Source organism: Bos indicus, chromosome 1, assembly GCF_029378745.1.
Source record: "Bos indicus isolate NIAB-ARS_2022 breed Sahiwal x Tharparkar chromosome 1, NIAB-ARS_B.indTharparkar_mat_pri_1.0, whole genome shotgun sequence".
Lineage (NCBI taxonomy): Eukaryota > Metazoa > Chordata > Mammalia > Artiodactyla > Bovidae > Bos > Bos indicus.
Genome location: NC_091760.1, coordinates 87,687,271 through 87,700,477, shown reverse-complemented (window position 1 = coordinate 87,700,477; position 13,207 = coordinate 87,687,271). Strand labels below are relative to the sequence as shown.

Here is a 13,207-nt window from a genome sequence, read left to right as displayed (position 1 = left end):
TTTCGTATCCTTTTAGTCCACTGGTCACCATAAGGTATTGTCCAGAGACCCTCTAATGCAAATCATTTAGAAATGCCTTTACTGAATATTGATCTATATACGTACCAAGTAGCTCATTTGCATGACCCGATTTCTGGACAGAAGGACATTAAGTAGAGATGGAATATGTGCCTTTGCATCCATTTCACTGTCAGACATCCCAGAATTCTTTGCACCAGCCGCAGTGGCTTCATTGCCAGAGCTTGCTGACCAGAAAACCACAGATCTTGCCCAGCAATAGTATATATAATGCGCCACACTAACCGAAGTATCCCCGGATCATTGTTTTGACTTTGTAAACATTGTGAAATCGTTGAAACTAAAATTTCTTCTTTTTCTAGCTAATGTTTATCCAAGTACTGCCATGTTCCCTGACTGCTGTTCTAGTTTAATGCTCAAAAAACCCCTCCATCTATTTTTAATTATACAAATTTTTGTATTTCATCTCATGCATATGGACTACTCAGCTTCTCTGTCAAAAAAGTTTTCAATGCCCCACCCTAGACTCTCTTGTGATTAGTAAATCACTACTAATATATATATATATATAACAATGTTGGCATTCACAGACCATAATTCAAGATTGCCCTTCCTGCCAGTACAGATTCTACTTCTCCAGTTTAATCACAACTCCTTATCTGGTTTAGTACTAAATTTCCCCAGAAAGAGGCTAGATCAGGGAAGGAGATTATATTCCCAACTACTGTAAACAGAAGTTGGCATTTTCCAAGAGTGGGAGGAGGCATCTGGGTTTGTACTTAAGCTCCTAGTCTCCAAACAGCAGACAACTGTACACAGAAGCTTTCCAGTTTTACTCTAGAGTTAAGCAATATTTTCTAGCTCACCCCATAACCCCATGGGGATTAAGCCTTTTCTAAGCCATCATGGCTATTCGCTCACTTACTGCTTATTCCTAGTGCGAGTATAATCCTCTTTCAAGCTCTCAGCTTCCCACTTGGACTGCTGAGATCAGCCAGCCCAGCCAGGGATCTTCTGCTCTCCTCCCTCCTCCCAGCCGGGAATCCCTGTCTTCTATCTATGCACTTGGTCAAGCACAAGAAAGCAACTCCATAGCTCCTGCGTGGCCCTTCACACTGGTCAGAGGACTGACCTAGAAGGAGAAAGAAAGCTAACCTCCCCACTGGCCTAGCATGAGGAGGCGGGGCTTCTGGGGGAGGAGAAGCCAGAAGGGAATCATTTCCTGTGCTCCTCCCACCTCCCTGCAGCCACTGCAGCTGAGGATTGCCCCTGAGGCAGTGAGGTTAGGCCCTTGTCCACCTCAGCCTGAGAGCATGCTACCTGCTGAGAGCAGATTTTGTGCACTGCCCCTCTACATGCAGCTGAGGAGGGAGTATCAGTGCAGTGAAGTTAACATGGTGAGGACCTCGAGGTGGAGAAGTGAGGAAAGAGAAAAATTGCTGAAAACGTCTCCCACTCTGTGAGAAGCTTTCAGCTCAGGATAAGTGTCCAATTCTGACACTCCAAATACAGTATCTCCTCTCCTCCCCACACCGTTATGAACCCTTTCTGAATAACTGGAAGGAGAACTATCTAGTTATATTTTTAGTACTGATGATTTTTTTTTAATATCACTGGATCAGAGTTGCTGTTTTCTTAGGAACATTGAGCCTGATCATCTTTCCTCTCTGTAAATGTTCCATCTCTCTTTAACCCTATCTACCTCCACAAAAATGAAACAGAAAGGTGGGTATATTCACTTGAACTAAATAAACCATAAAACTTGGAAAATGTATAGGAAAATCATACATGGCCATGGATACAGAATGTCTATTATAGAAGAAAATTTTGCAAGTAAGTAACAAAGCAATAATAAAGTCTAATGGGATAGAGACCTGGAAAACGAAGCACTCAATGTTCTTTTTAAAAGACTTATAAGAGTTTATGAAAAAGTGAGAGTTTTAACTGAAAACTTCCAGTTGTATATGGGTTGAATTAAAAGAATTTATCATATTCACTAGGAATGGAATATACAAGGGAAATTTTGAAAGGGAAAGAAATATATGATTTAATTAATTGTGCCAACTAGCTTCAATTATAATTTTTGCCTAACTATAGATATGAAAACAAGTGTAAAGGTTTACATATACATATTTCAAAAAATTTTATTACTGTTTCTTATTCAATACTATTCAATGTGATAAACAGTAGACCTGATATTACTAAAGCAAATGTTAATGAAAAATATATAATATACACAAAAGAAACAAAGACCATCCTACTCTTTTCTTCGTGGTTGTCAGTATTCAATTCCTATCTTATTTTTCCTATCTTCAATCCCTTCTTCTCTACCACCTTCCTTCCTGCAGCCTACAAAATTGCTCACTTTTTTCCTGTCCTAAAAGATGACTTCCTTCTGCTTTTCCCCTAAAGGCATTCATTCAATCTCTCTTATCTCTTTATCATCAAACTTGAAAGAGTGGTCTGTGCTCACTAGCCATCAGTTCAGTTCAGTCGCTCAGTAGTGTCCGACTCTGTGATCCTATGGACTGCAGCACACCAGGCCTCCCTGTCCATCACCAACTCCCGGAGTTTACTCAAACTCATGTCCATTGAGTCAGTGATGCCACCTTCCTTTCTCTTCACTTCTAAGCCAATCACAATCAGGGTGCAATTTACTGTAATTGCATTCTTGACAGTCACCAATGGACTCTTAATTATTAAATTCTATAGCAGTCCTTTTTTAGAGTTAATTGTATGAGGTGGTTTAGTCACTAAGCAGTGTCCAACTCTTGCAGCCCCATAGACTGTAGCCTGCCAGGATCCTCTGTCCATGGGATTCTCCAGGCAAGAATACTGGAGGGGGTTGCTGTTTCCTTCTCGAGGGGATCTTCCCAATCCAGGAATTGAACCCGGGTATCCTGCATTGAAGGCAGATTCTTTACCAACTGAACTACAAGGGAAATCCTATAATTGCATTAATTAGTCCCAAATGCAATATATGATTGACTATAGATGTCAAAATAAATGCAAATATTACTTCTTTCAGTGATCAGGTCTGTATCATGATCATGTATTTTCAGAAATATCTTTGCTGTTATTTACATTATTATAGCTATTAAATGGTATTGCCAGCAGCTGAAAAGAGGATCAATGAGAGAGGGGAGGATTGGGAAAGGAGATGCTGTGCTAAGAAGATACTTGCTGAGTTTGTAATGCCTTTGGAAAGTTCATCCAAGTGGAAAGATCCAGTTGTCCAGTTGGATATATGGGTCTATATTTTTAGAAGAGAGATAAGGACAAGACATATGGATTGATGGAGATAATTAAAGTTGTCAGAGAGGTCGAGCTCATTAAAAAGGAAAATGTGGAGACGGAAGAGATGAGGACTAAGGCTGGCATCCTGGAGAATCGTTACATTTAAAGAATGGGCCAAAGAGAAGAACCCAATGAAGGGAAGTGGAACAGGAGTGGGCATAGGTGTAGGAGGAGAAACTCAATGCAGTCAAAGGACATAGAGTTGTAGATGGTGTCAAATGCTGATGGAAGGTTAAAGAAGGAGGCAAACTGCATACTTTCACTGTATTTGGCATTTTGGAAGTCATCAAGGCTGTTAGGAAAAGAAGAATTAGTGATGATGGAACCAAGATTAAAGTAAATTAATGAATACATTGGTGGTAATGGTGAGAGGGGAGTTATTTTCTCTTAGCAAGCTCGAATGAAAAGGGAAAGAGGGACACATTTGTTAAGGTGGTAGATCTTATGTCCTTAAGTTATAGCTTTAAAGAGAGAAAGAGAGAGAAATAGAGAGAGCAAGAATGCTAGCGCAAAGACAAAAAATACAGGGCAAGAATACTGGGAAAGTTACAGTTTTCCCTCCTTCCCTTGTGTAAAGCTATTGAGTATGTTCATAGTTCAAGAAACAGCAGTAATGAGAATGAAAATGTAGATTCCAGAGGGTGAAGGGGAATAACTCATGAAGCATGAAAGGAAGAACAAAGTGCTTTTGGAGAGGAAAAAAAGTGCCTGTTTCTTTTAAAATTATAATTATGTGATATATATTTACAGAAGAAAAATCTAGACATATATTTCAAATATTAAGAGTCTTGCTCTCTGGGTGACAGAATTACACATGATCTGTGTTTTCTCTTTATACTTGGGAGTTCTTCTTGAAATAAGAATGATTTTCTTTTATAACAATAATAAAAAAGAAAACAAAAAATGTGATTACTTGAGAGATCCATAAAATTGCCATAGAAAAGACTCATTTAAAGTCTACATTGCAGGTTCGATGCACGATACTGGATGCTTGGGGCTGGTGTACTGGGACGACCCAGAGGGATGGTATGGGGGAGGGAGGAGGGAGGAGGGTTCAGGATGGGGAACACATGTATACCTGTAGCGGATTCATTTTGATATATGGCAAAACCAATACAATATTCTAAAGTTAAAAAATAAAATTAAATTAAAAAAATAATAAAATAAAATAAAATAAAAAAAAAAGAAAAACACTTCCCAAAGGGGAGGCTGGGGATCCAGGCACCATTGGCTTGCACGGTTTTCTCTGACTGTCCCTGGGCTTAAGTGGTAAAATGCTGTCCATCCCTGTTATGAAATCTTACCTACTTATCTGATAAAATATTGCAATAAAAAACCACACCAAATAAATAAATAAATAAATAAAGTCTACATTGCAGAAAAGCGACCAGGTTGGGGCTTTACCTTTCCTTTACTACATTTCTGGAAGAATAAATGCTAGTTTTTTAAAATGTAGAGATTCATGCTACAGTTATTACTTCTGTCCCTTGTGGCAAGTGTGGTGGGATGGATGGTGAAGTGGATTGTTTTGTTTATTGCATTTAATACGCCCCTTTCCTTTTCACTTCACCTTATGACAGTTTTTTTGGATATCATTTTGGCCCCATGTCTTTTCGTTTAAAAAAAAAAGATCCACAGTGTTAGCACACCTACCAACACTGCTGCTGTGGATACAAAGAAATAACGAATGGAAAAAACAGAGAATGAGGGAGAAGGAACTTCGCCCCAAAGACTTGGACTAAAAGCTTGAGAGTTTCTCCATTTAGGACATAAGCTGAGACAGACCTTTTAAATAGAAAGTCACCACCTTACCAATTAAAAAGACAATTTGTAGATCTTTTATTTTTCTTTCATATGGAGGAAATAAACCTTCTGAAGAGAAAATGTCATCATTACAGAGAATCATTTACAGAAGGGCTTACACTTGGCATTTTTCAAAAACTATTTTTTTCTTAAAAAAAAAAAAGACATTCACAGTTGTGTTCTTCCCCCACCAACTGTGATGTTATGGCAAAAAAAGAGCCACAGGGTGCAATTTTTTAGTTTTGGGCCAGGCGTGAGCAAACATAACATATGGTAATCAAACTCAGTTCTAAAGGTATATTGCTGAGTGAAAAAAGAAATGTAAGCACAACAAATATGTTGATGCATTTTAAACCATGTTTTAAACCATAAGCATATGGCCAGATATTTAGTAATTTTTTGATTTTAGGCTAAGTCTATTTGGGAAAATAGGTACTCCAGTTACTTACTGCTGCTGCTGCTCAGTCGCTTCAGTTGTGTCCGACTCGGTGCAACCCCATAGATGGCAGCCCACCAGGCTCCCCTGTCCCTGGGATTCTCAAAGCAAGAGCACTGGAGTGGGTTGCTATTTCCTTCTCCAATGCATGAAAGTGAAAAGTGAAAGTGAAGTCGCTCAGTCATGTCCGACTCTTAGCGACCCCATGGACTGTAGCCCACCAGGCTCCTCTGTCCATGGGATTTTCCAGGCAAGAGTACTGGAGTGGGGTGCCACTGCCTTCTCCGCCAGTTACTTACTAGCTGAACAATAAAATGGCAGTGATACACAATATAATTTTCACCGTTGGCTTTGAGGTCCCTCCTTAATGCTGCCTTTTCTATCTTTAGAGTGGCTTTTGGTCTATAAAAGAATAACCTGAAGAGTGTTAAAGCTTCTTAAAATTATTTTTATATTTTCCAAGTTTTTCAAAGATGAGAATTCAACCCTAGGTTGTAAGAGAATTCAACAGAAATATTCATTAAGATTGCTCAATCATATGTCATTGTACAATGCCATTTTCTCCAAAACACAAGTTCAGTATTAGACATACACCTTCTTACATATCTTTTCCAATATTTTATCAAATTTTATTAAAAAATCAAACATACAGCAAAGTCAAAAGAATTTTATGGTGAGCATCTATATACTTACTAGCTAGATTTCACCACTACATTTTATTATACTTGTTTTTGGATATCTGTTCATCTGTCTGCTGATTTTAAGGCTAAGTCTAATTGGGAAAGTATAGTACATGTAGTACATATAATCACATTTTTACAGATTCTTTCCTCCAAGGTTTATTTAATTTTAAACCTCAGAAAAGCAAAATCATTGGTTTAGTAAGCTTCCAAAATAAGAACACTAAAAGTTTAGGATTTGTTACCCTACAGCAAATCATTACTTTCATTTGAAAAGCAAATCAGTGAACTACATTTCTAGCATTATGTGCTAGTGACAGGACATATCACTAGGATTAGGGAAGAGGATTTCTGATCAAAGTGCTGGGATTTTTACAGTTCTCAGTCAAAAGCAAGTGATCAAACAACTCAATATTTTGAAACAAATCCAGGGTGTGATAGGCAGTTCCAGTTGATATTAATCATCATGTCCTCAATTTCATACCCTTTGATCATACCCTGCAAATATCTTGACTTTACTCTGGACTGTGTGTTAAGTATTTACCTCTGGTACATCCAACAAAAGTAGGAAGACTCAGGCAGGGCTAGGACGGCTAATGATTTCTCAGAGGAGTTACATATGCTCCTGGGAACAGTCCAGTACTAGGGTGGTTTAATGAGAATAAGTAGGCATAAACAAAAACTAAACTTGAAAATTTCAGTCATGTCGGATTCAGCAGTGTTCCACATTACTTTGAGGACAATAAAGACACTCCTCTTAACCCTCCCTCCCTTCCAAAACCAAAGAAAATCACATTCAAAAAGAGAAACCAAAAAAACGAAAAATGATGTCCATCTTAATGGAAAATTTTGAGTCCAGTTCTTTCATCTGAAAGGCTCTTGTCTCTATAAAAATCATTTCCATATTTTCTCTAGACTAGGCTCTTGAAGCTGTAAATGCAGTGGTATAGCATGCAATGACAAAGCCATAAAACTCGTTTCCTGCCTGCTAAAGACAATAATAATACATACATATATTTCAGTCTACTAGATTTCTCAGCATTATGTGGCACTGGTGCTGTTTCCAAGGCAAGATCAAACTAAAACCACTCCCATTTGGCAATTTTATCTGTCATCACTCAAACAGCAGGGAGTGCTTGTTGATGTAAGACAGGTAAGGGGCCTGAGAGAACCAACATCATCATTTTGGATCCTCAAATGGAAATAAATACTTCTATCACATAAAAAGTCTCATCCCCCCCCCCCAAAAAAAAAAAAAAACTAATAAAAGGGTAACTTATGTACTCCATACTTGAGAAAAATAAGAAATAATCTAAAACTAAAACTATTCACCTATGCCCTGCTTCTGATCCCTATTGACATGACTTCATATTGCTATAGGCATTGGCCCTACCAGATGGGGGTCTAGGCGTGTGTTACTCCCATCTCAAACACAGGTGTGCTTGTCACTGGCCTCTCCAGTGGCTCCTTTGCCTTTTCACGGGCAGTTGGAGCACCTGGCACCACACACCTGCTGCTGACTCCTTTACAACTGGGCTGGACATGATGATTTTATGTCCTTGTGAAAGAAAACAGCAATCATTGTACTTTAATAAAAAGGAAAGAAAAGCTAGCTGCTTCTGTAAGCACTCTGTTTGCCAAGTAAATATAATAATGTCTCTATTTTCATACCATCTCTAAACTCACACATTGCTTTGATGCTTTGACAGTGCTCAAGAAAAATTTGTTTCTGACAAGAGTCAACCTGAAATCTGTGCCTCAGTCACCAGATCTGTGCAGAAGGCTGTTTACCATTAAGCTGCATTTATGTGACTCATTGATAACCAGTTTTTTTATTATGGCTAAAATAACATGAGGTGTTTTTTTTTTTTTTCCTTTCATCTGGATCTACACATAGTCATGACATCTTAGAATAACTCTTCCCTATTCTTGAGAGTGACATAGCCTGGCGGTACAGCCCATTACTTTCATCTCTGGGCTCTCCTCTGTGGCCTTGATAACCTCAGGAATTCTAACCCGACACCATAGTTCTTGTTATTTATCCATCAGTGTCCTGATGGCTTCTTTCATTCATCTCATTTCTGCAATGGCTTATGAATTCATTGATGACAACATTTTAGGTAAGACATGGAAATCCCTAAATGGTGGGCAGGTCTGGGTGTCTTTGTCATGGAGCTTCCAGGCAACTACTTATTGAGGGAGCTCTCCTAAGCCACAGGATGTACAGGGGCAAGAAACATCTGGGCAACAGACAGCTCATTTATTCACTGGACATGTGACATTGGATACAAGATTAAAACAGCAGAGTTCAGAGGATATGTAGCCAATCAAACACACTATTTTTTGATGAACATCAATTAATACCTTGCTTCATAACGAGGGCAAAATAAAGTGGCTTATAACGAAAGGCAAAGTTTAAATAGCTTTATTTATATAAAGTATTGTCACCAATCACCTGAGAGCAAATATCCTGTGATTCCTGGGCTCAAGTAAAAAGGAGTTTGATGGCTGGAAACTATAGATTTGAGTCATGAGGCATTTTTTTTTTTTTAATTTGAGAAAATACAAGGTAGAGTGTATGACGATGTTAGGTGTTCAAGTACTTGATGAGTTTGTTCAGACAAAATTGTATTCATTTAGGACAAGGGTTGCTTCATGTTAATGCAAGATCACCCTTTTATCACTAGGGGTGGTAGATTCAGTCAATACAGTTACATGACAGTAATCACAGAAATAGTAATATGTAGTGGATCACTCCTGACATTTTCAGCAAACACAACATCTATTGCTGGAAAAAATAAGCACAAATGTATATGAATACATGTGGCATTTCTGGTATTTTGCTGATTTTTACAGGAAATTCCTTATGACTTAATTGATTGATAAGCAATAATCTTCAAAAAATGAACAGCTAAAAAATCTCCTTTGTTTGATGATGAGTAAGGGATAAGAAGGAGCTTCTCAAATATGGTAATTTTATTTTCCCTTGGCGTAAGAATGCAGTGTTTTCATTTTATTCTTGTACTACTTTAAACATTTCATATATGTTATACTTTACAGTAAAAATATATTACTAAAATTTTATTTTAAATATATTCTATAGATTCAATATATCTATATTTTTTTCCATAAAAGAGACTTGGGTATCATATAAATCTAAGGTAATAATGGAACCGATTTTGCCATATTTTTAGTCTGCCAAATATACTGTAAGCTGCTTGAGGTCAGGGCTGTGTTACTCATCCTCTTAAGTATTTTTGATCATTTAGTATTGTTGTTGTTCAGTCGCCCAGTCATGCCCAACTCTTTGCAACCCCATGGATGGCAACACACCAGGCTTCCCTGTCCTTCACTATCTCCCAGAGTTTGTTCAAACTCATGTCCATTGAGTTTATGATACCATCCAACCACCTCATCCTCTGTTGCCCCCTTCTTCTCCTGCCCTCAATCTTTCCCAGCATCAGGGTCTTTTCCAATGAGTTGGCTCCTTGCATTCTGAAGGAGATCAGCCCTGGGATTTCTTTGGAAGGAATGATGCTAAAGCTGAAACTCCAGTACTTTGGCCACCTCATGCGAAGAGTTGACTCATTGGAAAAGACTCTGATGCTGGGAGGGATTGGGGGCAGGAGGAGAAGGGGATGACAGAGGATGAGATGGCTGGATGGCATCGCTGACTCGATGGACGTGAGTCTGAGTGAACTCCAGGAGTTGGTGATGGACAGGGAGGCCTGGCGTGCTGCGATTCATGGGGTCGCAAAGAGTCGGACATGACTGAGCGACTGATCTGATCTGATCTGATTCATCTAGTATGAATGTGCTGAAATCTGGGGCTCTAGAGCCCACAAGGGGGGTGTGGTACCCTGCTCAGAAAGCTTGATACCTACTGGAAAAGGGAAGTAACTAAACTTCCCTTTAATTATAAACAAGTGAAGAACCTGTGACAGAGGAATCTGGAGATATGAAGGAGACCATGGGACTTGGCTCTGTATCAAGGTCACAGGAGGCCTGGAGGAGATACTGGGATCTGAATGATGAGGGCAAGTCATCCAGGTGGAGGACAGGGTCTGTCTGCATGTGGGCTTGGGGAGCTGGCCTGCAAAGAGTGATAAAGAGAGAAGACCAAAGATAGGAGGTAGCAGGGTCTCCTAGTATCAGAAATGAGGATGGTATTGGATTTTGGGAGGATGAACTCAGATGAGGCTTCAGAGGCAGGTGGAGTCTTGAAAATCCTGTCATTATGTTAAGGGCAATGTGGAGCCATGGAGGGCTTGAAGCAGGAGAGTAAGCACGTTATAAAATCGTGGTTTAGGAAGGCTGCTCTGGCTTAAGTGTGGGAAAGAAGAATGGAGGGAAGGAGAGCAGGTAGGTGCCACTAAAGTGGTCAGGGTGTGCCGGCCATGGAGCCTGTTATAATTGGTGTATGGTCAGTTGAGAACTGACACACACCAATTCTATTATGACATGCTTATTAATTCATCACTTTGTGTATCATAAGATTATTTTTTCAATACTGGCTACTATAAGTGATAAAAGCATCTGTATTTTCTCTAGTCAGGAATTAAATTAGCAGTGACTAGATCTATAAAAAATACATGCTAGGCACTCACTTATTTTGGTAACACGTAAAATTATTTTAGGAAAAATACAATGTTTCATTTTTTTCATATTTTTGAGAGAGATAGCCAGAGAGAGAGAATATTTGAATAATATAGAAAAACATTTTGCATTTAATAAAGGATATTTTTGCACTCTGTAAAGTCTAAAGCAACATCTAAACTTTTCTTGTTTCTTGCTATTTGACAAAACAAAGGGAGTCTGTTTTTTAAAAATACAATGTGCAATTGTTCAGTACTGCAGAACATCTGAAAAGACTTATTGTGATTTTTTTGGACATCAATAACAAGAATTCTTTATGCAAACCTAAGAGTTGAACTGATCAGGGAGTATAAAATATTAAAAAGAAATGTATTTACTCATTGCTTTCATTGCATTTCACTTGTTTTTAACTTGTCCAAGGAAAAAACTTTATAATGCGGGAAAGCTAGAGTAAGGCAGAATCAACCACAATATTTATCTTCTTGCTCAAAGTTTCTTTGGGGATTTTTGCTACTTAATTATATACTCTTTTGTTATTAATATTTTAAAATAATTTGTTACATTAAAACTATTGAAGGATATTCAGCTACATATAGGCAAGCTTCAGAGCTACAGAACAGCGTTCTTTCTACAAGACCACAACATCCCAGTGAGTACACGTAACTACTGATGGGCTTCTTCCCTCAGTTCTCACATTTGCATTTTTCCTTTCTATCATTTTTAGGAATGAAACTCCAAGTCTAGATGTTTGTATTACAGAGGTCATCACAAAATTATGAAGACAATAAGAAAGACTTCTTGAACAATACAGAGCAGATAAATTTCAGTGATGAAGAGTACGAAGTTCATATCAACTTGAGAGCACTGGAAGGAAGCACTGAAGACTCGTTTTGCAATCTCTGATTAATACCCCAAGTGAATACTAGTAATATATTGATAACATAGTGCTAAGAGACAGAAAACTGACTGTAGCTCAATTAATTTAAATCCATCTTTGGAAGTAGATGTAGACTTTAATAAAGAGACTTTTAAAAAACTCTGCACTGCACTCAAAAAAAAAAAAAAAAAAAACAAAAAAACCCAAACCAAAAAAACTCTGCACTCTTGCAAAATTGTTCTGGGTAGGCGAGTGTGGGGGTTTTAAAGAGAGATGAAGCGAGGCTCCTGTAAGGAACAGCTAAATTGTCACGGACAAATGTGCCCCAAATGGAAAAAGCTTTTTAAAATTATAAAAGCAGAAGTTTCTCCTTATAGGAAACACTAAAACTTTTTTTTAAAAGTGCAGAAGTATGCCTGTCACATTGTTGATACTTAGTAAACATTTAATGAAATCCTTATGCTTTATAGCAAGAGGAAAAGATTAATAACTCCCATTACTCCTAACTCCTCTTACTTTCTCTTATTGATGTCAAATCCCCAAATATTTGTACACAGATACACATATATGTATCTGTGTATAAATATATCATACATATATGCTTTTATGATACAAATGTGGTTGTATAAATATTAAACTACACTTTATACTCAACAACACATTGTGAATATCTTTTCATGTTAACACACATTCATATCTACCTTCCATGTCGAAATCCACCTTACACTAAGAGTTTTGTTAAGACAGTTTAAGAAACCCAGAAAATCATCAGACTGAAGAATGCCTTTAACACTTAAGAGACAACGTTAACTTTTGAATGTTGTCCACAGAACCCTTGTGGTTTCTGAGATTCTTTCAGGTGATCTGTGAAGTTAAAACTATTTCTCATAAAAGTACTAAAACATTATTTACCTTTTTTGCTGTGTTGACATTTGAATTGATTGTGCAAGGGCAACAGTGGGTAAAGCTGTTGGCACCTTAGTAAGAAGCAGGGCAAAGACTAATAGATTTTTGCCAAGAGAACGCACTGGTCATAGCAAACACCCTCTTCCAACAACATAAGAGAAGACTCTACACATGGACATCACCAGATGGTCAACACTGAAATCAGATTGATTATATTCTTTGCAGCCAAAGATGGAGAAGCTCTATACAGTCAGCAAAAACAAGACCAGGAGCTGACTGTGGCTCAGATCATGAACTCCTTATTGCCAAATTCAGACTGAAATTGAGAAAGTGGAGAAAACCACTAGACCACTCAGATGTGACCTAAATCATATCCCTTATGACTATACAGTGGAAGTGAGAAATAGATTTAAAGGACTAGATCTGATAGACAGAGTGCCTGATGAACTATGGATGGAGGTTCATGACATTGTACAGGAGACAGGAATCAAGACCATCCACAAGAAAAAGAAATGCAAAAAAGCAAAATGGCTGTCTGAGGAGGCCTTACAAATAGCTGTGAAAAGAAGAGAAGTGAAAAGCAAAGGAGAAAAG

The 13,207-nt window shown here is 38.1% G+C and overlaps 1 protein-coding gene across 12 annotated transcripts in view; it reads right to left on the bottom strand.

Annotated features, from left to right (window-relative positions):
* The window catches only part of PEX5L (peroxisomal biogenesis factor 5 like), a 319,912-nt gene that overhangs the window by 247,095 nt on the left and 59,610 nt on the right, over positions 1 to 13,207 (bottom strand). For 7 of the 12 annotated variants that reach the window (XM_070791538.1, XM_070791543.1, XM_070791485.1 and 4 more), the window contains exon 1: positions 106 to 1,163. The exons of 4 other annotated variants lie outside the window; for them this stretch is intronic. In XM_070791538.1, coding sequence (XP_070647639.1) covers positions 106 to 198 — 93 coding nt within the window. In that variant the 5' untranslated portion in view covers positions 199 to 1,163. Of the gene's footprint in view, positions 1 to 105; positions 1,164 to 13,207 lie in introns of those variants that run through there. One more of the 12 variants, XM_070791544.1, reaches the window with a different exon arrangement.